We start from the raw sequence: 26,705 nt of genomic DNA, 5'->3' as shown, positions 1-26,705 counted from the left end.
TATCATCTAACGCTGATTAATATTATAAAGAGCAGCTATGCTAATTATTCTCCACTTGCTTCTCTTTTTCTACTCATCCTGAGACATCCAGAGATTGTATCAGCTCCAGGTGTGTTTCACTTCATGAAGGTTTCAGACTTTCGAAGAGAAGATTCCAACTCCATGTGGTCTTTGAGGACAGAAAAAAAACGAATTTATTTGAATTGAACAAGTTTAGGAGATGTGCAGTGGGAACTGGTCCACCATGGATACGTTCCTCTACTAGATCGACTTCTCCACTCACTCTTCATCATCAGTCACTAATTAGTACAGTTCAGAGTATGACTTTACTGGCAGATTATCTCGTCCTGCGATGCTGTACCAGCAGTAATTACTCCTTAGAGGAACTTTTCATGATGGTCTGAAATCCCTGTATGTACACGTCTTGTAAACGATCCCACAGGGAGAAGCGTTCAGCTGAGGAAGCTGTCAATATTTGTCCACACCATCTGGTCTGCACTAACACATGTGCCAGGTCTTTGCGTTTGTTTTGTGGAGTAACTGAACATTACAATTCCGAGGTGAGGCTGAGGAAACATCGCCGCCGCCGAGCAAGCTCGTTAACATGGATGTAAAAGACTTCTGACAAACACCATCACACATACTTTCATCCTGTCACTCACACTCTGGAGCTGAGTGAGATCCCGCAATTATGTTAGAAACCAACAGTGAAAGTTTGCATAAATAGAGTTGTGATTATTTTCATCCTATTACACTCCAAACCCCAGATCTGAGACTCCAGTTTCCAATGTTACTGTCAGTTTAATGCACAATACTGTGGTCAGCTCCCTTCACTACCTCTAAAAATTTCATAAAATTGAGTCTTTTTTCCTCTCTGACTAGAATGTAGTTGAAGTCAAAGGAAACTTGGCTCTATCTTGGCTCAAGTCTTATCTGACTGCTCACTATCATCTCTCTCACTCATTCATCTTCTACCGCTTATCCGAACTACCTCGGGTCATGGGGAGCCTGTGCCTATCTCAGGCGTCATCGGGCATCAAGGCAGGATACACCCTGGACGGAGTGCCAACCCATCACAGGGCACACACACACACTCTCATTCACTCACGCAATCACACACTACAGACAATTTTCCAGAGATGCCAATCAACCTACCATGCATGTCTTTGGACCGGGGGAGGAAACCGGAGTACCCGGAGGAAACCCCAGAGGCACGGGGAGAACATGCAAACTCCACACACACAAGGCGGAGGCGGGAATCGAACCCCCAACCCTGGAGGTGTGAGGCGAACGTGCTAACCACTAAGCCACCATGGACCCCTTGCTCACTATCATGTAGATATATATAACGTAAATATAAATGCAGACATCTCTGTGTATACTAATGTAAAGTCTGGGGGTCCACAAGGTTCTGTTCTTAGCCCACTGTTCTCTTCTCTGTAGACCTTACTTCCAGGTACAATTATTTACAAACATGATATTGTAATGACACCACAGTCCAGGAAAGAGAGACTAAAAACAAGACTGAGACTTGGGATTTTGGAGGATCCTAGGATTAAACCATTATTTGGGGAGAGAGAGAGAGAGATGAGAGAGAGATGGAGAAAGAAACAGAGAGAGACAGACCAAAAGACAGATGAGAGAGAGCAGTGTTGATGCTCTAGACACTTCAGCTGTAAGTGAGGTCACATGGTACAAGATCTCTATGATGATTGGTCAGAAAAATCCTGAAGTGAATTCTGAATCTTGAATCTAATAAACCTTCTTGTTTTGCATATAACTTTATATAATATGACACTGACACGATATAGACACTGGTCTAATATTAGAAGCATAAAATTGCAACAGTGGAATATGCACAGCACTATGTCATGTCTTGTCTCCTACTGTGACACTGTGTGTGTGTGTGTGTGTGTGGTGTGTGTGTGTGTAAGAATGGCTGTTTTTTTTTTTGAGGCAGTGAATCTTACCAACAGAATCTTGACTCCAGAAACTGTCACAGCGTGTCTCTGTGCAAGGGTTACATCATGGTACCTTTCCAAATCAAGTATTTGCACACTAACTTACACCTGGGAGCCGTGATGAGACCGTCGGTAGCACGGCCTTCACCTGCTCGACATCCAGCATCATCATCACAACACCAGGAACAAGCAACAAGTCCTTCATACACACATAAATAAAGGTAATTACACCTGCATACACAAGTGCGTTCAAAAGACACGCAGTCTTGATCAAATAAAAGCAAAGCGAGCTGCATTACTGAGGCCATTGTTGGGATTTCCGTCCAGTGCTGTCATTAATCATGGTCTTAAAACCTAGTCTCAATTCTGAAGGACTCAGTGGAGATTATAACCAGTCTGTTTCATTTGTCTTAGGACATTTTGCTACTGAGACAGCACTAACTACAGCACTAACTCCACCACAGACTCCATCATCGACCTCAGCACCAACTTCAGCAGCTACTTCAGTGTTAACTTCAGCACTAACTACAGCTCTAACTTTAGAACTATGGTAGTAACTTTAGAACTAACTCAGGCACTTCAGCACCAACTCCAACACTAACTCCAACATTAACTCAGACAGTAACTCCAACACTAACTCCAACACTAACTCAGGCACTAACTCAGGCATTATCTCCAACACTAACTCCAACACTAACTCAGGCACTAACTTCAACACTAACTCCAACACTAACTCAGGCATTATCTCTAACACTAACTCTAGCACTGGGAGGTTAGTGTTGGAGTTAGTGTTGATGTTGTTATTTTTCATACCTGTTCTACCAGGGATCAGTTCCACCAGTCTGCTACATTATCTTTTAAATGATTGCTGGAAATTTGCCATCAAAAACGATCACCCTTATTTATTACGTTTAAAACTACAAGTAATGCTATACCCTGTTATAAACAATTGTCCCTCATAATCCTTTTCTGTTTTCTTTCTGGATGTAGGTAGAGTTTTATCTGACTCTGGAGACTCCATCCTTAAATGTTGGATAAACATCTCCTTACAAATAAAACTTCACGTGTTACTTCTTCTATAAATGTGTTATTTAGATTTGAGTTTCTTATAATATATAAATGAAACTTCTGTCACAGTCTGTTTGATGTTCTAGATGCTTCAGGGTCACATGGTACATTATGCGTATGATGATTGGTTACAGGAATCTTGAAGCAAATTCTGAATCTTTTCAGTGAGTCTAAACTCAGCAATAAGAGTCAATTCTTTCGGCTCCTAAATGGATCGTCTCCGTTAGTTTAAACTTTTTGCATTATTTTCAATCAGCACATTTTTTTTCGAAATTGAACACTTAATTAATCAAACAACTTTATTTCTTGGATCTGTGCATACTTAAATAATTGTTTATTATTATGTGCATCATTGAAAAGTGAATAAAACCGAATGGCGTGCTCCTCATACACACAGCTGTTAAAATAGAAGATTGCAAAAGTTAATGTATTGCTTAAATACAGATCCAAATTGACTTGAATGCTTATAAATCAAAAATTCTACAATGATCACCATTCTATGTGTAATATCTATTTTACACTTGTAATATGTATTTTGCCTACCGGATGTCATCTGATCAACCAACAACAGGCTACACACACACACACACGCCATAATTTCATGTGAATAAAACTTCATTTACCTCCTTATGTTTTTTTTATTATACTTAATTTATGAACGATAAACCTTATGAAATTTTGCTATGTTTTGAGTAAAATAAGCAGAAATTATTAAATATTATTTTGGATAACCACTGACTGATAAATGTCAAACATTACTCAGCATATCTCCAGGCCAAAGCTGACTGATGCAACTAAATTCATAAATAAGGGAGAGGAAACAAATATGATTTGAATATGAAAACACAACATGCGTGTGTGTGTGTGTGTAAAGATTGTTGGTAGAAGAAGAAGAGAAGAGAAGATATTGTCCCCAGCTGGACAAATGCATATAACAAGTGTGAAAAATTTAGAAATGATTGTTTTTATTTTTTTGGAGGCCCAATGAATTGCAATGCCCAATGCTTGTGTGTGTGTGTGTGTGTGTGTGTGTGTGTGTGTGTGAGTGTAAAGCTTGTTGGTAGATCAGATTTTGCCCCCAGCTGGACAAATGCATCTAACAAGTGTGAAATATTTACAAATGAGTAGCTTTTGTTTTTTCTGGAGGCCTAATGAATTGCTATGCCCGGTGCTTGTGTGTGTGTGTGTGTGTGTGTGTGTGTGTTTGTGTAGCATCATTCAGTAGATCATATTTTGCCCTCTGCTAGGCAAAGGTATATCAAAAGTGAGAAATATTTACAAATGTGTAGCTTTTTTTTTCTGGAGGCCTAATGAAATGCAATGCCCAATACGTGTGTGTGTGTGTGTGTGCATGTGTGTGAAATGTTTACATATGTGTAGCTTTTGTTTTGTCTGGAGGCCAACTGAAATGCAATGCCCAGTGCTTTGAGCTGACTGTGTGTGTGTGTGTGTGTGTGTGTGTGTGTGTGTGTATATGTGTGTAGCATCATTTTGGTAGATCATATTTCCCCCTCTGCTAGGTGAAGGCATATCAAAAGTGTGAAATATTTACAAATGTTTGGCTTTTTTTTCTGGAGGCCTAATGAAATGCAATGCCCAATTTGTGTGTGTGTGTGTGTGTGCTGCATGAGTGTGTGTTTTGGGTGTGTGTGTTAGTGGACATTTTATGTGTGCATTTTGTGTCTGTATGTATGTTCATTGCGCTGAAAAGGGCAAAAGTGTGACCTATTGCCCCACGAAATGTGGCCGGGTCAAAATGACCCAAAAAGATCCATAAAGGTTTTTGACAAAGGCTTGATTGAAATAAAGAAAAATAAATAAAATGCAATTTAACAGAATAGAAAGATGATTAACCTGTAAAATAACTGGCATTTTAAATAATCCTTGTCATCATTCGTGCATGAACTTTAAGTACTCCAGATTCTGAACAAATTTGGTTCTATATTTATCAGAGAATATGAAATCAACTGCTATTTGAATCGTATCAGATGAAGTTATTATTAAATATCGTATTGTCTAATGTTTACTCTGGACTGGAAAATATTAAGACTTTTATGGTTTAAAACTGAATTTATAAGATTTAATCAGCTCTCTGACCTTTGAAAAACAAACCAGGACTGAGAAGGTCCAAAGACCTGCACGACGTCTCGGTCGTATTCAGAATGAACAACAACGAGACCGCGTTAAAGATATAAAATATTTATTTCTTGTAAATATTCCTAAATCTGATTTCACAAACTCCAAAAAAACCCCATTACACTTTGTATACTTCAGAAAAGGCTTCATTTTTGACATACTACTGTACAGGACTGAGAAATGACAAATACTGTTAATAATAATGTCTGAATATTGTACAAGAGTGGGGAAAAATATCCAAGAAACAAATTTCATTACAACCGGTCATAGAGAAATTATGTACAATTTGATTCATTCGAATGTTTTTTGTTTTTTTTTTGTTTTAAAAAATACACCATGCTGTTTATATTACAAGCTCAGGACTCTGAATATGCTAACAAAATGTAGTCCGATAAATTTTTAGTTGTGCACACATCAAAAAAACCTCTTTTCAAACTGGTAAGCCAAGTGCTCGGGCCAGGATTTGAATTCTTTATTAAGCTCAAAAAAAAAATAAAAAATAAAAAAAAGTAACATCATACCATGATTTTCAACGTCAACCACTAAACAGCATCTTTCTTAAAATAATGTAAACAACCAAAAAACAAGCATACTTTACATTTCTTAATGTCAAAACAAATGCGTGAAAGGCATCTAGATTTCTCTCTGAAGGTCACAGACACTGAAGGAAAGCAGTTACTGAAGGAAAGGAAAGAAAAGAAAAAAAAAACAAGCAGTCCGTCGTCACTTAAGCACAAACTCAAGCTCCTCGAGGCTAAAAATTCACAGCGCACTTTGCTTGCTGATTAAACAGAGATCGGGATCAGGATCAGGATCGGTGTGTAACTTGATTGCAAAAGTACAAGAAATTGAGAAAATTAAGGTACATAATTCAAGTGGTCAGAATTTTAGACAATATTCACTCTAACATTCTAAATACAACAAAAATACTCTGAATTCATTTCATTTCATTCATTTTTTTCTTTTTACAGATTCTATACAGTTTTATACAACACATCAGCTCTCGAATAATGTAAATCAAATCCTCGCAATCTGTAAATCCTTAAATACTCGTAATCTTTTCTCTTTTTGTTCATTTTACAAAATTGAGAAACAAAAACCCAAACAAATCTTTCTAATGAAGTTAAACTAGCATTTGGTCAAATATTTCTAATCAATCCATTTTTATTTTTTTTTTGTGTCAAATCGTAGCCGGATATTTACAGGCTTTATAAACGTCCGCATCAACCTTACTCCTTTCCGAAGCAGCTTGACGTTCCTCTTTTCGCTCTTTTTTTTGTTGACATTCTTAAAAAATAGCTTCGATTCATAATAAATACAAAAAAGTCGCCTCTTATTTTACACAACTCAAAAACAAAGAAAAAAAATAAACTGACTCACGGAATCAAGTATTTTATTAAACCATATTTTTTTGTTGTTTTAGTGCAAGTTAATTATCCCTTAGCTTCATCCCTAAGGAAGTCTTCTCAGTACATTCCTTGTTCAGTGGTGTCTACATTTCTGTTTTTATATATATCTTTCTCTCTATATATATATATATTTGTGTGTATATATGTATAGATTTATTTATTTTTTAAATCCAGAGGACCCGCCTCTTTTTAATCTAAATAAGGCTGTGGCCAGCACGATCTCTTTCTGGTCAGCTGGTGACACGTTTCTCACCGAGTCTCTTTAAACTCAAACCCACGTCCCATTAAAGTAAAAACCATGTGTCTTTCTGTAGAGGGACCTCTGTGTGTGTGTGTGTGTGTGTGTTTGTGTGTAGCCTGGTTTTCACCCCATCCGCTTCCTCACCTGGCTTTTTTTTTCTTCTTTCTTTTGAACCAGGCCTTCATTAACCCTTACAGTTCTGCGGTCTTATGATCTGCCCTGATAATTTTATTTTTTTTTCTTTAAATAAAAAAAAAAAACAACAAAAAAAACAAAAAACAAAAACACCACCACTTCCTGTTTAGAAACGGGCTTAGAAAAAAAAAAAATCACAAGGAATGCATATGTGTGGAGTTTGAACATTCTGCCTGTCCGCTCCGATTCAGTTCATCCACTTCCTGCAGTTTACTGCGCCACAGTGACAAGGAATCTTATGCTGGTCATCTTCAAGGTCAAATTTGTAGTCGTAGCACAGCTAGGAAGAAGGGAGTGGAAAAGAAAGAAAAGAAGAAAGGAGACAAAGTTAAAACGATAAATGACTCGTTTCCTCATCGTGTTTGTTTAGAGAATTATTTTTAGAAATTTGAGGGATAAAAAAAAAAATCCAGAAATAATTAAACACAATTAAAACTAATGTCAGAAAAATGTCATGTTTTTTCTTAATTGATCATTTAATTTCTATATTTATCATGAATCTAATTTATTTTATTTATTTTCCATAAAATTTTAATATGAATACATCTGAATAACTGCAGAACCCAAATGTCTGGAGACACAAAATTCTTTATGAATTTATTCCACAATTATTAAAGATGCATCCTGACAAGCTGCACTAGTGCAATAGAAGCTCACTGAAGAAGTTTCACCATCAGTTCACCTCCTCTAGGGCTTGGGGTTGTAAAAGCCCCAACGTCCAACATGTTCTGATTCACATATAATTACATTACACAAAACAAAAAAGTAAGAAAAATCAATAGTGTCGAGAACCATACGTTTTTATCCAGAATACGTCAAACTTTTCACGTCAGGAATTGTCTTTGTAGCATTTGTTCTTTCCCTTAAAGCATAGGTGTCAAACCCAAGGCCCGCGGGCCACATCCGGCCCGGCGTACAATTCTATCCGGCCTGCGAGATCATTTTATATAGATCTATTAATATTGTTATTAATGACCTGGTGATGTGAAGTGCTGATAACACACAAACAGTTATACACATCCCATAATGCAGCGCAAAAGCTGCCTTGCCGAACGATAGGTTACCCGGGAACATTCAAGTCAAGCGTCTGTTGCTGTATACAACCCTAATGTAATGTCAACGCTAGTCCCTAACAATACAACCGCAATGTAAAGTCAACGCTAGTCCCTAACAATACAACCGCAACGTAAAGTCAACGCTAGTCCCTAACAATACAACCGCAATGTAATGTCAACGCTAGTCCCTAACAATACAACCCTAATGTAAACACAACGCTAGTCCCTAACAATACAACCGCAACGTAAAGTCAACGCTAGTCCCTAACAATACAACCGCAATGTAAAGTCAACGCTAGTCCCTAACAATACAACCGCAACGTAAAGTCAACGCTAGTCCCTAACAATACAACCCTAATGTAAACACAACGCTAGTCCCTAACAATACAACCGCAATGTAAAGTCAACGCTAGTCCCTAACAATACAACCATAATGTAAACACAACGCTAGTCCCTAACAATACAACCCTAATGTAAACACAACGCTAGTCCCTAACAATACAACCGCAATGTAAAGTCAATGCTAGTCCCTAACAATACAACCCTAATGTAAACACAACGCTAGTCCCTAACAATACAACCCTAATGTAAACACAACGCTAGTCCCTAACAATACAACCCTAATGTAAACACAACGCTAGTCCCTAACAATACAACCCTAATGTAAACACAACGCTAGTCCCTAACAATACAACCGCAATGTAAAGTCAACGCTAGTCCCTAACAATACAACCCTAATGTAAACACAACGCTAGTCCCTAACAATACAACCCTAATGTAAACACAACGCTAGTCCCTAACAATACAACCGCAATGTAAACACAACACTAGTCCCTAACAATACAACCCTAATGTAAACACAACGCTAGTCCCTAACAATGGTGAAAAGAAAAGTTGTTCCTGAAAACAGAGCCTTTCAACACCGAAGGGAGGCTGAGTATATGTTTATCGACATTGCCGGTAAACCCGTGTGTCTTATTTGTGGAGCTAATGTGGCTGTAATTAAGGAATTTAATCTAATCTGTGAACCTCGTGCATGTTTGGTAGCACATATCTGTGTGAGAAGCTGTTCTCAGTGATGAAGATGAACAAAACAGCACACAGGAGTCATCTCACTGATGAACACCTTCAGTCCCTCCTGAGAATCTCCACAACACAGAACTTTACACCAAACCTAAACCAACTTGTTGCTAAGAAAAGATGCCAAGCATCCAGCTCTGACACAATAGCACAAGAGCAAAGAAAACTGAATGTTTTGATTTGTTATTTTTATTTTTTGCTGAAAAGCACAAATTTTATTTATATGTCCAGGGTTTTTTTGGACCGTGCTCTTATTTTGAATTTGTATGATTTTGACAGGAGATATTTTTAAGAAGAGCAAAATATTTAAATATATTTAAAGTTTAAGTTTATTTTTTATAAAATGGCACAAGAGCAAAGAAAACAATGTTTTGATTTGTTATTTTTACTTTTTGCCGAAAAGCATAATGTTTTTGCGGCATGTGCATAGTTGTAACTTGTATAATTTTGAGAAGGGATATATTGATGGAGAGCAAAATATTTTAAGTTATATAAAGTTTAAGTTTATTTATTCTGCTTTTATTCATATTTATGTTCGAAAAAACATTTAGTTTTAGCGTGTTCAATAAATGTTTGTCCTGTTCGGACCTAAAGTGTGCTTTAAGTTTTGGCCCCCTGTGCAGTTGAGTTCGTCATCTCTGCCTTAGAGCTTTCTGTTAAAGAACTTGAATGGAATATGTACAATGGCGGGTTCAAGACTGACCCGAGTGGCAAAAATGGGGTATTTGGGATTAGTTTTTGGGAAAAGTTGTGGAGAATTGAGCCGCTTTCATTTATTAACCGGAATCACGTTACCATAGCAACAGAATCACCGGATTTGTATTGGGATCGTTCTGTAATTCAGAACGATCTGCTTTTAATGTCTGAGAAATTAAGAAGATGAGAATAAAGTATCGGACACTGATCACACAAATAAGTTCTTGGTTTCGGGGTTTTAGATCTTATTCTAAGCAAAAATATATTAATCAGAAGAACAAAAAAGTAGCAGAAGGATGATTTAATGCTGGTGATCACCAACCACTATCACTATCACCCATCAAGGTACAAACAAAAAGTGTAATGAATAAAAATGTTCCTTTTTAAAAGAACCCCTGAGAGTCCAGCATTACTCCCGTAGCCGTACCTCCTCCCCACGCTGTATCCGGCGGTTGGAGCTGATGATGATTTTGTGGCCTCTCTCAAAGGTCACAACCTCTGCTGTGCAGTTGGGAGCGCAGGAGTGGTTAATGTATCTGAGGGAAGAAAGGGAAAGTCTTCTCAGAGACCGCACAAGTTTTGGATTGATATGTACACCATGGCACTGGATGTAAACCTGGGATTTGGAGCTAAAGAAAACTAATCAGTACCTTCTGACCAATCAGAAATCAGAATTCCAGAGCGCCAGACTCACCAGGACTAAACTGTTACTACAGTAAATAAAGTGGTGATGTTACCACTTACCGTGCAGGTCCTCCTGTTATGGTGGCATCTATTACATGCTCACTGTCAATGCGGAACATGTAAACTCCACGGTTCTAAAATGGGGAAGGGGGGAAGAGAAACCTATTTAAATGGATAAAGCAATAAAACAAGAATCACTTTAAAGATGAAACACTGGAGAAGTTTAAACGTACCTGTGTTTCGTACATCTTCTCTTTGCGGTTCGCGACCTCGTTACGGATGATAGTACCGATGTATTCGATCACCATGGTGTATTTCTCAATGTCTCGAGCAGCGTACAGCCCCAAGCCCTGTGCAGTTATATAATAAATAAATAAATAAATAAATATTCCACTTTCTAATGAAAAATGAAGAACATCGTAGCTACGACTCTGAGCTGGCTGCGTGTACCTGGATGCGTGAACGAGCGAGGTAGACGTTGGACTTCCACTCGGCTTTCATGCGTCGATACTGAAAGGACTTGGAGTGCACAAACTGTTTACTGTAGGGGGCGCCGGCGCTGAGCTCAGCTGGGCTGCCATTGGTCTGTAGGACTTTAATGGAACTGCTGCTGGTCAGAGTGTGAGGCCTACAGAAGTGTGTACACACACAATCACACTGAAACACTCAGTAATTAAATACCATTATCTTCTACAACTAAATACAACCAACTATACACCAACATACACAACTATACACCAACATAAAAAACTATACATTAAGACCAAAAACTATACACTAACACAAAAAAAACTATACAAAACTATACACTAACATAAAAACTATACACTAACACAAAAAACTATACAAAACTATACACTAACTTAAAAACTATACACTAACATACAAAACTATACACTAACACAAAAAACTATACACTAACATCAAAACTATACACTAACACAAAAAACTATACAAATCTATACACCAACATACACACTATACACCAACATAAACTATACACCAACATACAAAACTATACACGACTGTACACTAACACACAACTATACACCAACTACACACACTATACACCAACTATAAACACTATACACCAACATACACAACTATATACTAACATACAAAACTACACAACACTATACACGAACATACACAACTATACACTAACATTAAAAAACTATACACAACTATACACCCCAATACACCAACATACACAACTATACAACTACACACAAAATACACAACTATACAAAACTATACACGGACAGACATGAAGATACACAACTATACACACTATACACAAACATTTAAAACTATACAACATAAACTATACACTACAAACAAAACAAATCTCCTATCTGTTTTCTGCCTCTCACTCACTAAATTACCTAAATGTATCTGATGCTACTTTGTGGTTTAAAGACTTGAGTCAATGAACTGCAGGTAGTTTTATTTCCTCCAAAAATCATACAGTAAACTTCGGCTGAGTTCTTCTGAATACTCAGATCAGTCTGCTGAAATATTTTACTGGATCTGAATCCAGCTCATGACCCTCCGCTTGCTGAGCCCTGAACCAAACCATGATCCATCGCGCCTCTCTTAAGCATCACTGCTGCATGACTAGGACCGTAAATGGCATAAAGTGAGATTTTCTGGACAAGGAGTTGATCCGTGTATGATTTAATGCCGGGTTTTGGATCTACACAAACTCAGGAAATGTTGAAGAAGCTGACAGAGCTCTGGCATGAGCTTGGAGGCTTATTTGTCTAACATGTATAAGAATCCTGTATCTGGTTTCTACACAAATTAGTACAACAATGACTACAAATCGCTGAGACAATTCAGTTATGTCGAATACGCGTCAGGTTTATTTTTGAGAGCACTTTTGATTATAAATCCGCTCTCTGGAGTCTGAGCAGGACTGTGCATGGCTGAAAGTCCTGATGAACACAGATTACAGGACACAATACTGAATATTATCTAAACTACAGGTGATGGAGAAGGCAAGCGTGAGCACCTGATGCAAGGTGTAGATGCTGGAGGACTTGCAGGAAGACAGTGGAAGAGGAACAACGTAGAACAAAAGGCAAAATTAAGAAATAAATGCTCTAAATCCTACAAAATACCTTAACACACACCTCTTGACATGTGTGCAAGCCTTTGGTTCGGATCGAGCACAACCGGAGGGATTGACGGCCAGCGGCAGCTCCATCAGAGGATTACGGCCGTAACGGAACGTGTAGCCGGTACACGCTTCTACCCCTGGCAACTGGAACAAAGAAATAATAAATGATCTACAACAGGGTAGACATAGTTGACTACTTGTTTAAAAGCCATTCAACAGCACGCGGGCTAAATCTACAAAACTATATATATATATATAAAAAATCTCACCAAATATAAATCATGTCAAATAAAAAAAGAAAGTGTGTCACTCAAGAGTGTTTTTGTTTCACACTTTCCGTCATACCGATTCGACGATCCTAGTGACCGCAGACACGGTCAGTCCGAACAGATCTTCTCCCTTCAGGTAGACGGGGAACAGTTTAAGAGTTCCCGTCTCGTTTCTCTTCTCGGCCACCGGCTCCAGAACCTTATCCCACACACCTGCACGAAGGACAAGTGACCAGAGTTAAGCTTTAAAAGAAAACTGCTTCAATTCTTACATATTTATTTCACCAGGTTCATCTTTCTAACTTATTCTGTCATTAAAAACATATTAAAATGTTACAGTCTATAGAGATATTCCCCTAATGTACATGTAATAACACGTTCCCAACCCTGGTCATGGAGAACCTGCACATCTGTATCCTGCACATTTCAGTCTTTTTCCAGCTCTAACACACCTACTTCAACATGTTATTGTTGAATAGTTGATTGTGGTGTGTTGGGAGCAGAGATACACAACTATACACCAACTGTACACACTATACACTAACATACACAACTATACACTATATACAACTATACACACTACACACAAAATACACAACTATACAAAACTATACACCAACACACAAAACTATACACCAACATACAAAACTATACACCAACATACACACACTATACACCAACACACACACACTATACACCAACACACACACACTATACACCAACACACACACACTATACACCAACACACACACACTATACACCAACACACACACACTATACACCAACATACACACACTATACACCAACATACACACACTATACACCAACATACACACACTATACACTAACATACACAACTATACACTAACATACACAACTATACACTAACATACACAACTATACACCAACTGTACAGACTATACACTAACATACACAACTATACACTAACATACAAAACTATACACTAACACACAACTATACACTAACATACACAACTATACACCAACTGTACAGACTATACACTAACATACAAAACTATACACTAACACACAACTATACACTAACATACACAACTATACACTAACATACACAACTATACACTAACATACACAACTATACACTAACATACACAACTATAGACCAACTGTACAGACTATACACTAACATACACAACTATACACTAACATACACAACTATACACTAACATACACAACTATACACCAACATACAAAACTATACACTAACATACACAACTATACACTAACAAACACAACTACTGTATACACCAACATACAAAACTATACACCAACATACAAAACTATACACCAACATACAAAACTATACACCAACATACACACACTATACACCAACACACACACACTATACACCAACACACACACACTATACACCAACATACACACACTATACACCAACATACACACACTATACACCAACATACACACACTACACACTAACATACACAACTATACACTAACATACACAACTATACACTAACATACACAACTATACACCAACATACACAACTATACCCTAACATACACAACTATACACTAACAAACACAACTACTGTATACACCAACATACAAAACTATACACCAACATACAAAACTATACACTAACATACAAAACTATACACCAACATACACAACTATACACTAACATACACACACTATACACCATACAAAACTACACAAAACTATACACAAACAACTATACACTAACATTAAAAAACTATACACCCCTATACACCAACATACACAACTATACACACTAAACACAAAATACACAACTATACAAAACTATACACCAACATACACAGCTCTACACAACTTTACACCAAGATACACAACTATACACAAACATTTAAAACTATACACACCTATACACAAAAGTGTTGTGAGCAGAGATAGTACTGTAATGATATTCATCAACATAGAGTTTTGGAATTCAGTGATTTACAGAATCTGTTAACATTTTTCCAGGACATAAAATTAGCCCTGCCTCCAGCCAGAACTGCACTTAAATGGTAATTTGTACAAAGCATATGACGTCAATAGGTGCAGCCTAAATCGTTAATCGGTGCCTGTTTAACTGCTCGTTCCTACGACTTGATCAAAGCCTGTTATCATTAACAACGTACCAATGTCCCACTCAGTGGAAGATTTTGGATGAAGGACACACAGGTGCTTCCTAAATAAATCGTTGCATGGATGACAATTAACGTAATGTGCTTTTTAAAAGAGGTCTGGCGATAAGGAGAATCCCATTAGTTGCTAGACCTGCACTAACGTTTAATTGAATGATTATTCAATGTGTATTCACTGTTCTGTTTAGACTGATCTGTTATACGGTTAACAGCTTGGAAATGTCGATAAATGAATTCACTCGAGTGGCTTTAAATTGATTTTTCAGTGAATAAGAACATCTCATTTGTTAAAGACATTTGCTCTTGATCACTCTTGTCCTTCTCCTTTTCTGTATCTTTTTTCCACTTCCTCAGAGGAAGGAGATATAAGTAGGAAAAGGAAACGAGGCAGGGTGATTTATGAATAAAAACTTTACTGTGATTGCAGTACACTTGGTAGACTGCAGAGGGCACTACAAATTGCCGGTTTAAAATACGGTACGTGGCCGCAAGAATTATTAGATTTACGTAACGCAAAAATCCTCTAGAAGAATCAAACAAAATGAGACGCAAATGGATCCCAGTGGCTTATATATGTAAATACATCAATATAAACAAATAGGTTTGCATAATTAGAGTTTGGACGTTCATTAGGCCCACGCTCACGATTACATATATTTATTTATCAGTATAAAACCATCACCAGATTGCAATTTCATACATCTGTCATCAGGTGATCAATGAAATGTGAAATGATGAAATGACTTTTTGTGGTGCTTACCTTTAGGAGAGGAACCAGTCAACACAAGGTCCTCATATCCTTGTTCCACTACACGGATGGTGAACTCCGGTGTGCCGTCTTTCTCGTCGATGGAGCACAGGTAGCGACAGTGGCGGTTGGCGTGCCGCATGCTCCAGTAGATCCGGGTGGCCTCGTAGCCAACAGGGTAGATGGCAGTTGGCGAGTGGAAGGCTTCCATCTGCTGTGGCAGGAGCTGCCCGACTGAATGGAATACCAGACTGCCAACACGGAAGGTGTGTTCCCGCTCGCCATGCTGCATCATGCTGGCGATCTGGCGTGACTCGTCACGCTGTACATAAACGCGGCGGTACACTGTGAAGCACCGTAGCTCGTGGTCCATTACTCCAAACATGCCGCCCCCTGCACCATTGCCTGTACGAGGTTTGTGCAAGTGGCAAAGCATAGTCTTGTCTTTGAAGAAGGTACACTGAGCCTTAAGTGCACAGGTGAAGTGGTATGCGTTGGTGCAGCGTAGTCTGTGGCAGCCGCTGGTCGCTCCTGTGCGTTGGCAGTAAGAACAACGAATGCTTAGGCCACGCCGCAGCGCCAGCTCGACGTTGATGAGCGCTCCCGCCTGGGTCTCGTAGACCTCGGTGGACCAGAGCGCACAATTCAAGTGCACCCACAAATCAAGGTCAAGGTTCAGTAGTCGGGCCGGTCCGTCTGTGAGGCCGTCACCCTCCTCGTGACAAAAGCAGCAGCGTCGCTGGTCTTTGGGCAGTGGTTCAGGTCGCAGCGAAGCATCCAGTTTTCTTAGCAGCTCTTCCAGCTCATCTTCACTCTGCACCTGCAGCTTTCCCCTGGGTACCACAATATGGATGCTCCACCTGCGCCAACGCAGCCCTTTCCAACGCTTTGCAGAATGGTAGCGTTGTTCATCTGCTCCATTGTGGACAGCCCGGGGACGAGGCTTCAGTTTGACTGTGACCTTCAGGGCTTCCGACTTGGTCTCAGCTTTCTGTGTCTCAGAGAAAATGGACGGGAAAGAGATGGGAGGGGTGGATGGTGGAGACTGCTTTGGCTGCATCTGGGCCAGGCAGTGTACGTCCAGGGTGGACATGTTGTTGCTGTATTGGTGGAGAACTTTGGGAGGGGATTTCTCTTCAGAGTCAGGTATCATGGGTGCGTTCAGCTGAAAAATGCGGAGAGGTAAAGCTCAGTGTAAAAACCTTATTTAAGCAAATTATAAATATTTGATCAAATTAGACCCCCTGGTATTGTAATGCCATACTTCGTGCAATCTAACATAGCTCACCTTGCTGTCTACAGGTTTATTCTGCATGATGGATGAATAGAGAACAAGACAGTTGCGGCTGCAGAAAACCGCGTTACCTTCAGCCCAAAACTGGCCCTCCTGTAGAGAGAACACATGTCAGGCCGGCCACCTCATAAAGCGAGTGAGTGAGTGAGTGACGTGACATACGGCTATGTACGGTGACCCATACTCAGAATACATTCTCTGCATCTAACCCATCCAAAGTGCACACACACACACCGTGAACACACACCCGGAGCAGTGGGCAGCCATTTATGCAGTGGCGCCCGGGGAGCAGTTGGGGGGTTCGGTGCCTTGCTCAAGGGCAAGTCGTGGTATTGCCGGCCCGAGACTCAAACCCACAACCTTAGGGTTAGGAGTCAAACTCTCAAACCATTAGGCCACGACTTCCCCAAGGCTCACTTAAATGGCAGACATCAAAGGCTCTTTTATATCACACCCTATAGTGATGCCAAAAGTCCTTAATAAAATGTTTCTGCTGAGTCTATGGAGGGACACCTACATCAAAGTCATCTGTTCATTTGAATGACCACAAATTTTGCAAATCAACCGGTTTGTAGATTCGGGTAACTCTCGTAACTCACACAGGTGATGTCAGTTAACATAGGAATAAAATACAGCCTAAAAGATTTTCTATTCCCGTCGTGACTGGTTTAACATAATTTGGTAGATAATTCTGTCTCCATGAGAAGAGCTTTAAAGCTGGAAAGAGGGATCACTCACTGAAGAGCTCTATGGCCTCCAGTCTGAAACACTAATGGTGGCCACTTAGTTACCCAGGCTGCACAGAGCCATGAGAAAACAGTCCGGACCTCCACTCGTGTTACACATATAATCTTTCAGGGCTTTGGGGAATCAAAGGCTCCATGACTCAACTGGAGACTCGTAATTCAGCCTATAGACTGAGATCAGGTTTTCTGAATCACTAAGCAGCCCCGACCCTGTGATCTGAACCGAATGAAGGTTTAAATTCGTCTCAATGCGAATCAAATAGCACAGCACTTTTAACAAGAGACGTATCATCCCGTACTGCTGATTTACAGAACTCCGTGTAGATAATTAACATTATTATAAATGCAGTGTTAAGTTTATTTAAACGGAACCCTGGTGTATTCCTCCCATCAGTGTGAAAGTGTCTGAACGAGGTGGTCTCAGTCTGTGTCCTACTAAACTCTAATGTGTGGTTTGATTGCAGAGAAAGCTATCTGACTCGCTTGATTCGATCTAAATGCACAAGTTTTTTTTTTCTCATGTAAGGTACAAAATGTTTTCTTGATATTTGAAAAATAAATAAATAAATAACAAAACCAGAAAAACGGTGCGTGCAACACACACAATTTTCGAAACTAGTTATTTACATAAATGCTTAGTGATTTATTCATGCTTGGCTCCGTGTTTTCTGTGCTCAGGTTGTTTATTAAGTGTGAGTAGAAACTGCGTGAACGCTAACTTTTTTTATCTCAGTGTTTTACCAAATAAATTAGCTTTTTAATTTCTCACTACACATAATTAAACAGAGCAAATGAACCGATTTACTCTGATTCAGACTCTAGGCGTGGAAGTGTCCGTATATTCATAACAAACACGCTAGGAGCTCATGACCAATAAAGAGTCGGTCAAAATGAAGAAGAAACCTTCAGAGGACTTTTTATAGTGAAAACGGGTGAAGAAGACTGTTGAATAGACAGATGCTCAACGTCCTGATATAAGCACAGGACAGTATTGATGATTATACCAGTAGTCTGTGTGCAAAAATAATTACAAGAATTATAACCCCTAATACATATTTATTGTCTTTGGTTAAGATGAAGAGGTACAAGATTAAACCTTTGCATGCTACACAACAATTTATATGTCTACCTGTTTATCGCAGGGGTCTTTGGTAGACCTGCGGACTCCATTTCCCAAAACCACCACTTTACATTGGGCGCACCACTGTAGTTTTGTCCCTGGGCTGCTTCCATCCATGTGATATTCTGGTCTGATGGCACCTGGACCTGGGATGCAACACAACACAACACAATAATCGACTGCAAAACAACTGTTTAAAAAAAAATAAAAATCCAGAGAGCATCTACAGTACTTAAAAAAATAAAATAAAAAAATAAATCACTACACGAAGAAGCTGAAACCGTTTATTCGAAATAATAAAGAAAGAGTAAGGTTAAAGCTAACAGGTCAGGCACTGTCTACAGGACAAGTCCACAATTATTACTGGCTTTAGTTAATGTCTCAGATCTCATACATGATCGATAATAAAGTGTGTCTGGAGGAGGGAAAAAAAAAAAAAGGGAGCTTTCTCTCGTTGCCACCGCCCAAGCGAGTAATCATGAGTAATCTTGAAATCCAATCGCTTTTATATACCACATGGGAAAACGTGTGCCGTCCTTTTAAAAAATAATAATAGAAATAAAGACTTCTAGCTACTGTGAATTGCCTGTGATTCACAGCACTTGAGAGAAACATCAGCAACCTTATCTGAAGCAGTTAAACCCAGTAATTGTGATTATTGACAAGTTCAATCGATATTTTCAATTTCTCTTGAGAGTCTGCAATCGGTGCGGGTTCACTCACCGGCGTTGGCGTTCGGTGTGAAGTGCTGAGTGGAGGGAATCATTCCTGGAGGTCTGGAGAACCTCATGCCAGACTGGGGGAACATGGCGGCCTGACGAGGGTCGAGGCCTTGTGCTGGAGGGACTTTGAGGTTCGCTAGCATGGCCAGGGAGTTGCGTGGCTCCGGACTCAGGGTACGAGATACTTCATATTTGGTTGGTACGGGGACACAAAGCAGGTTTGACACAGCTGCCATCACTCCTTGAATGTTCTAAACAGAGGTGGGAGAAAGTCACACATGTGCAAGTCACAAGTAAGTCACAAGTCATGAATGTCAAGTCAAAGTCAAGTCGAGTCTTTTTTTTAATATTTAATATTTGTCAAGCAAGTCTCAAATTTGCGACATAAGTCTGACTCGAGTCAAGTCGAGTCCCCCATCTCCGAGTCAAGTCTCACGTCATGAATGTCAAGTCAAAGTCGAGTCGAGTCTTTTTTTTTTTTTTTTTAATATTTGTCAAGCAAGTCTCAAATTTGCGACTTAAGTCTGACTCGAGCCAAGTCGAGTCCCCCATCTCCGAGTCAAGTCTCAAGTCATGAATGTCAAGTCAAAGTCAAGTCGAATCTTTTTTAATATTTAATATTTGTCAAGCAAGTCTCAAGTCTCAAATTTGCGACTTAAGTCTGACTCGAGTCAAGTCGAGTCCCCCATCTCAGAGTCATTTAACTCAAGTCCGAGTCAAGTCTCACGTCATGAATGTCAAGTCAAAGTCGAGTCTTTTTTAATATTTATTATTTGTCAAGTAAGTCTCAAATTTGCGACATAAGTCTGACTCGAGTCAAGTTGAGTCCCCCATCTCAGAGTCATTTAACTCAAGTCCGAGTCAAGTCTCACGTCATGAATGTCAAGTCAAAGTCGAGTCTTTTTTAATATTTATTATTTGTCAAGTAAGTCTCAAATTTGCGACATAAGTCTGACTCGAGTCAAGTTGAGTCCCCCATCTCCGAGTCAAGTCTCACGTCATGAATGTCAAGTCAAAGTCGAGTCGAGTCTTTTTTTTTTTTTTTTAATATTTGTCAAGCAAGTCTCAAATTTGCGACTTAAGTCTGACTCGAGCCAAGTCGAGTCCCCCATCTCCGAGTCAAGTCTCACGTCATGAATGTCAAGTCAAAGTCGAGTCGAGTCTTTTTTTTTTTTTTTAAATATTTGTCAAGCAAGTCTCAAATTTGCGACTTAAGTCTGACTCGAGTCAAGTTGAGTCCCCATCTCCGAGTCAAGTCTCACGTCATGAATGTCAAGTCAAAGTCGAGTCGAGTCTTTTTTTTTTTTTTTTAATATTTGTCAAGCAAGTCTCAAATTTGCGACTTAAGTCTGACTCGAGCCAAGTCGAGTCCCCCATCTCCGAGTCAAGTCTCACGTCATGAATGTCAAGTCAAAGTCGAGTCGAGTCTTTTTTTTTTTTTTAAATATTTGTCAAGCAAGTCTCAAATTTGCGACTTAAGTCTGACTCGAGTCAAGTCATATGACTCGAGTCCCCCATCTCTGGCTCTAAATGTACAAGCAGACAGGACAGTTTTCCAGATGTTTGGTTACACCCGTCTTCTAAACCACAAATATCTCACATTATGATAAAAATAAAAGTTTAAGTAATTACATTATTGACGATGTATGCTGCGAAAGCAAATCAAACATGCCTTTATGTTACGTTCTGCTAAACTGAGACACCAGACAAAAAAAGTGAGACAAAGGACAGAGCTGTTTTTAATGCTATTAATTTCGCACATCTCGTTTACTTTTTCACGTGTCTGTATCTTTGACCAAAACAGTTTCATGAGAACATTTTCAGCTGGACCTCAATCTTTTTTTGTGTTTGGTTCACTGAACCATGTCTAAAGAAACAGCTAAATAACCATGATTAATGATTAAATGAAAACGAACTAATAACACATGAAAGCACAATTACAAATACAATTCCTATTAGCACTGAACGTGGCCTTTTCCCGAAACCACGAGCACTTGTTCTTTTCAGACAGTTAATTACAGTCAATTAAACCTAATTTGTATTTAGATAAGCCTCACACCTTTAGAAAAGTGATGCAGGTGACTAAGTAAAGATATATATATATATATATATATATATATATATAAATAAAATAATCTTACTTCTGCCGCGGCTCGATTGAGCGTGAGCGATACAGACATCAGCCCGGCCTTGGAGCAGGAGGAGGACTGATCAAATTGAGAGCTGAAGAAATTGTTCTGGGGTTCTTTCTTCACCTCCCACTGAATCACTTCGGTGCCTGCATCGATTAATGAGTCTCAGTCAGCAAGAAACATTTGTGGTATCACAGAACTAATTGATTGGTGGCAAAAATGAAAGCAAATTAAATTTTTCAATTCAAAAATGAAAGGATATCTTTGTAATAAAATGACTTTTTGAACACATGCTAATAGGCTAACCATAATGAATACATACAAATACTCTAAAGAGTGGTTTCATGGTTTTCCCCCAAAGTCTACATGGTAGGATTGCAGTGGATTAAGGAAGCCGCAAGTGGCTCTTTTGCCCCTTTTCCACAGAGGCAGTTTGAGTGCTGGTTCTTTTTCGACAGCCAAATCACCGGCTCTGAACCAGGAAAAGTGGTTCTTAAGTAGCACCAAAACGTTGCTGGTCTAGACTTAAGAACCGCTTGTGTCAGGAGCTGTGGGCGGGGCTGTGGGCAGGGCTACTGTTAGCGCCTGGGGCGGGGCTACTGTTAGCGCATTTGATAATGTACCTTAAGTATACTAATGTTTAATACACTTTTACTTTACCGCGATATGATACATTATCAGCACACATGATAGTAAGTAGCTACATGCTAAGGCTAACTTTTTTCTGTGTTAATGATAAAATAACGTTATGTACTTTCTCCATTACAACCTCCGTTTATACAGATTACACGGAGCTGCACGTATACGTTGGATTCGCGCGTTTGGGTGTTAATGTAGGTTCACAAAGTCATGAGCATTAACAGTAAAGCAACATCCGCCATTGATGTGTTTGTGTTTGCCGCTGCTGCGCTAAAGTTGCTGTGTAACGTGACACGTATACAGTGACGTCAGACTCGGCTCTGTGATGCTCTCTAACCGGTGGAAAGACAAACCGGTTCTTAGAAGGTTCACCAGTGGAACCAACTTTGAACCAGCACCAGCACTAGCTCTGAACCAGCACCCGGTTCTTTTTGGTGGAAAAGAGGCATAAAATCCCTCTTCTGCGGCTCCCTGTAGATTTGGAAAATAAATATTTAATTTAAATTTATTTAAATTTTTAGTTAATGAGTTTTTAAAAAAATGTAATTCTAAATTCTAAGATTATGATGCTCTCGTAAAATTAAAATAAACCGTGTTTAATTTGTTTGTCGCTCAAAATACGCGTCATAACCGCGAAAACTTGCGAAATCCGACACACAGAAGCGGACGCATTTTTGGTTTGCTGCAGCCGGCGAGTTAAAATTTTTGTTTGCCTGCAGAAATAAAATTTCTTTTACTCGGTAGCAGTTCATTGATTTCATAAATGCAACACGTATCCCTAATTTCCTCATCGGTCACTGTAGATCGTAGGCTAGCTAGTGGATTATAGACACTGTATACAGTATTGCATCTTCACTGGCAGCTAGTACCAAACTTTCTTCTTCTTCTTAATACATATTTACTGAGAGAATATACATAATAAAATTAAATGAAGTTTCATTCCAAATCATTCTTCCTTTCTTTTTTCATGTAAAAAAAAACGAGACAATAGTTTGAGGCTATTCAAGAGAATCTTTAGTGTCATTTTGTGTAAAACTTTAATAATGTCATGGCTCTATGTCGCATGAATTAAGCGGTGAGCTGAATTTATATTCTGGTTTATGTTTTGTATGTATGCATTAAGTGGGAAGGATTTGTATACATTGAATAGTGTGTGTTAAAAGACGGTAAAGTGACCTTTCCCGCTGGCACTTGGCAACATTGGGATGGTAGGAGATGGTGCAGGTGATGGTGGCTCCTGCTTTACTATAGACAGATCTGGATATCTGCTGATCTCTACACTGGCGATGCTCTCCGGAGACGAGGAAGGGACGAAGCTGTCTGGGGTGTCCCTGTCACAATGTTCCTGGCCACTGTAGGAAAGAAAATAAATAAATAAATAAATAAATAAACAAACAAACAAAACCCAACTAGATTTGTAAAATTCGCCGCGACAAACTTTGATGTTGGCTTTGACGATGCAAGTATTTGCAAAGGCCGGTGTTTTTTGGAGGCAAGTGGACATAAGGGCCAGTGTTACTTTTGGAAGCAAGTAGACAGAAAGCTAGGGTGCCAAAACATTTGGAGGTAAGTGGAGACGAGCATGTGACGTCATCCGAATACTCTTGAGGAAGTTCCCCATATTGGGCTGAGTGTTTTGATATGTCACAAGTCCATGTTGTGCTAATTTTTTAGAAAAAGGCCACTTTGAGACCCAGTACTGGAAGTACCGGTACTCGGATCGCTTAGAAAAGTAATAGCAACAAACTTGAGACCAGGGTCTACAACATATCTGAATTTGGTGAATGTGGCTCGAAAGCCCGAGGAGGAGTTACTTTTTATAAATTTTTGTCTAAGCTTAAATAGGAAAACAGAATGTTGGCTTCTACAAAGCGACATAATTAGAAAACAGACATGTGACCCAAAGCCAGGCATTTGAATCTCACCGGAGCTCCTCCTGGTTGGTGTGTGGAGGTGTCGGCAAGGAGGCAGGCACATCAACAGTCTTGGGTCCCTGAGGAACGGCCTGAGACAGGAGGTCGTCCTCTCTTTTGAACGGGGTCGGGAGCTGCTTCGGCCCCAAGCTTTTGGACACTGAGGACAACCGAGTGCAAAACAATTCAACTTCAGAGATGTTTAATCCCACTTAGATAGCACCTGGCTTTACCAATCACAGAAATTACTGCACCTCTGAGTCTAAATGACTTTTATCACTATTGCTTGCTTTAGGATATTTTCGGGCCTCGAGGTAACTATCCGTTAACTTCAGACATACAGTATCTAGTTTAGACAAACGCGACACAATACGCAACCGGATATTTAAAAAAATCCTCAGCAAAAAAAAAAAATACATCTGGTTTCTTAGAAACATACACAAATTTCCAGCCCTTAGTGACAGACGATGTCATTTCCCAGAAGCTCCTCTTCCAATATACAAAAATTTTTTTACAGAATAAATGAATAAAATAAATCGGTTTCTTACAGTCATGACCACTTATAATGGCAGCCTTCCTGGCAAGCTCTTCTGCTGTGGTGTAACCGTTTACCAGTTTCTGCCTCACTACAGGTGGCGGGGTAGGAGGCAGAGAGGCAGGGGGTGTTGGAGGATTACTCAGGTTGTTTTGCTGTATAGAGAAATGTACAAAATGCAAATGAAAAATAAATAAAAACATTCTGAGCATTCAGTTAATTTGAGGAGCTCTTTTCCAAAACGCTATAAATCCATTTTAATGGTTTTTATGAAAATGACTTTTTTTACCGAGACCCACACATTTTGTTTATATTCAATTTATCCTGTTAAAATGGTCTGTTGGCTCAGTCTGAACATGTTAAACAGTGATTGTTAAATGAAACAACAATTTTGTTGAATATAAATTCAAAGTTTCTTTTTATTTTTTCCCCAAAACGCTACAAATCCATCCTTTATTTTTAAAATGTTTTTTTTTTTTTTTTTTTATCAAAAGAGACATAAACCAACAAGAGAACATGCAACATATGACATCAGGGAAATAAATAACTATCAAGAACAGAAATAATCTCCTACACTCATTTTGAAGACTGCGCACAAACAAACATCTCTCGCCTCAGACCGCCGCCATGTTGGATTGCGTCGAACGCTCACCGAATTCTGATTGGTCGAGAGAGGACATATAGCGTTTTGGCAAAAAAACAGGTTTGGCGCTTTTCGCGATTTGGAAAGGAACTGCATCTTGCAGTACATTTTTAAACAAGGAAATATAGCGTTCACAACACAGCAAAATGACATGACAAACTCGTTTTTTTTTATTTTGGCGTTTATCGCGTTTTGGAAAAGAGCTCTTCATTTGTTCCTGATCTATCTGATCGTAGCAGCAGACCTTATAGATGAGTTGGGAGTAGTAGTCTGACACCCCGTCCAATGTCGCACTGCCAAATGAACCAGAGAGCTTGTTCTCTCCGTTCAGATCCCCGCTGCCATACGGAAGGAAGTGTGCGAAGTTCACGCTAATCAGGGGCTCCATGAGGGGCAACAGGGACAGCTGCTGTAATAAAAGATTAAATAAATTGCTTGAAAATGTAGTAAATATCAATATGAACCCACATTTATTCCAAAAGCTCCAAATGGGCAGTGGTGGCTCAAACAGTTAAGGCTATGGGTTGTCGATCGAAGGATCAGGGTTCAAGCCCCAGCGCTGCCACTGTTGTATCCTTGAGCAAGGCCCTTATAACCCTCTCTGCCCCAGAGGTGCTGTATCTTGCCCGACCCTGTACTCTGACCCCAACCTCCAAAAGAAAGAATTTCACTGTGCTGTAATGTATACAGTATATGACTAAATAAAGGTGTCTTTTCTATTATAAAATGGGCACAGCACTATTAAACCTCAGCAACCACATCATCATACATCATAAAGCCTGGAATGAGTCCAAACTTAGAACTTATGGGGAAAAAAACTGCACATTAACGATGGCATACATTTGTCTATAACCAGCCAGTAAAAGCACTCCTGAAATCGTAATCATTGTTAATGCAAGCACGTTGAATGTTTCATTTAAAATCCTGTTTAGGCCTTTAAAGAACTCTGTCTAATGCATTCTGCTCACACCTAAACTTGCCAGCACTGCAATTAAGACTTAATGAAAGTAATTACTCCTTGAGATGACTGTAATTAAATAGGTACATTTACAGGGGAGAAGAAGAAGGAAGAAAAAAACATTCTGTATAATTTAATACTCGTTCAATTTCAGGACATGTTCACCTGTAGT

At 39.2% G+C, this 26,705-nt stretch overlaps 1 protein-coding gene across 7 annotated transcripts in view; it reads right to left on the bottom strand.

Moving 5' to 3' along the window:
* Window positions 1–5,212: 5,212 nt before the first annotated feature.
* The window catches only part of kmt2ca (lysine (K)-specific methyltransferase 2Ca), a 167,449-nt gene continuing 145,956 nt past the window's right edge, over window positions 5,213–26,705 (bottom strand). For 5 of the 7 annotated variants that reach the window (XM_060869534.1, XM_060869528.1, XM_060869531.1 and 2 more), the window contains 16 exons: window positions 25,820–25,984; window positions 24,946–25,087; window positions 24,410–24,557; window positions 23,661–23,836; window positions 21,855–21,991; window positions 19,715–19,964; window positions 19,001–19,137; window positions 17,120–17,218; window positions 15,844–16,996; window positions 12,993–13,129; window positions 12,649–12,791; window positions 10,976–11,153; window positions 10,759–10,875; window positions 10,586–10,659; window positions 10,269–10,377; window positions 5,213–7,290 (listed from right to left, as the gene is read on the bottom strand). In XM_060869534.1, the coding sequence (XP_060725517.1) occupies window positions 7,198–7,290; window positions 10,269–10,377; window positions 10,586–10,659; window positions 10,759–10,875; window positions 10,976–11,153; window positions 12,649–12,791; window positions 12,993–13,129; window positions 15,844–16,996; window positions 17,120–17,218; window positions 19,001–19,137; window positions 19,715–19,964; window positions 21,855–21,991; window positions 23,661–23,836; window positions 24,410–24,557; window positions 24,946–25,087; window positions 25,820–25,984 (3,258 nt within the window). In that variant the 3' untranslated portion in view covers window positions 5,213–7,197. The remainder of the gene's footprint in view (window positions 7,291–10,268; window positions 10,378–10,585; window positions 10,660–10,758; window positions 10,876–10,975; window positions 11,154–12,648; window positions 12,792–12,992; window positions 13,130–15,843; window positions 16,997–17,119; window positions 17,219–19,000; window positions 19,138–19,714; window positions 19,965–21,854; window positions 21,992–23,660; window positions 23,837–24,409; window positions 24,558–24,945; window positions 25,088–25,819; window positions 25,985–26,705) is intronic. The other 2 variants (XM_060869529.1, XM_060869530.1) reach the window with 2 other exon arrangements.

The sequence above is a fragment of the Tachysurus vachellii genome, chromosome 5 (assembly GCF_030014155.1).
Source record: "Tachysurus vachellii isolate PV-2020 chromosome 5, HZAU_Pvac_v1, whole genome shotgun sequence".
In the NCBI taxonomy this organism is placed as follows: domain Eukaryota; kingdom Metazoa; phylum Chordata; class Actinopteri; order Siluriformes; family Bagridae; genus Tachysurus; species Tachysurus vachellii.
This window is presented reverse-complemented; position numbering and strand designations above follow the sequence as displayed.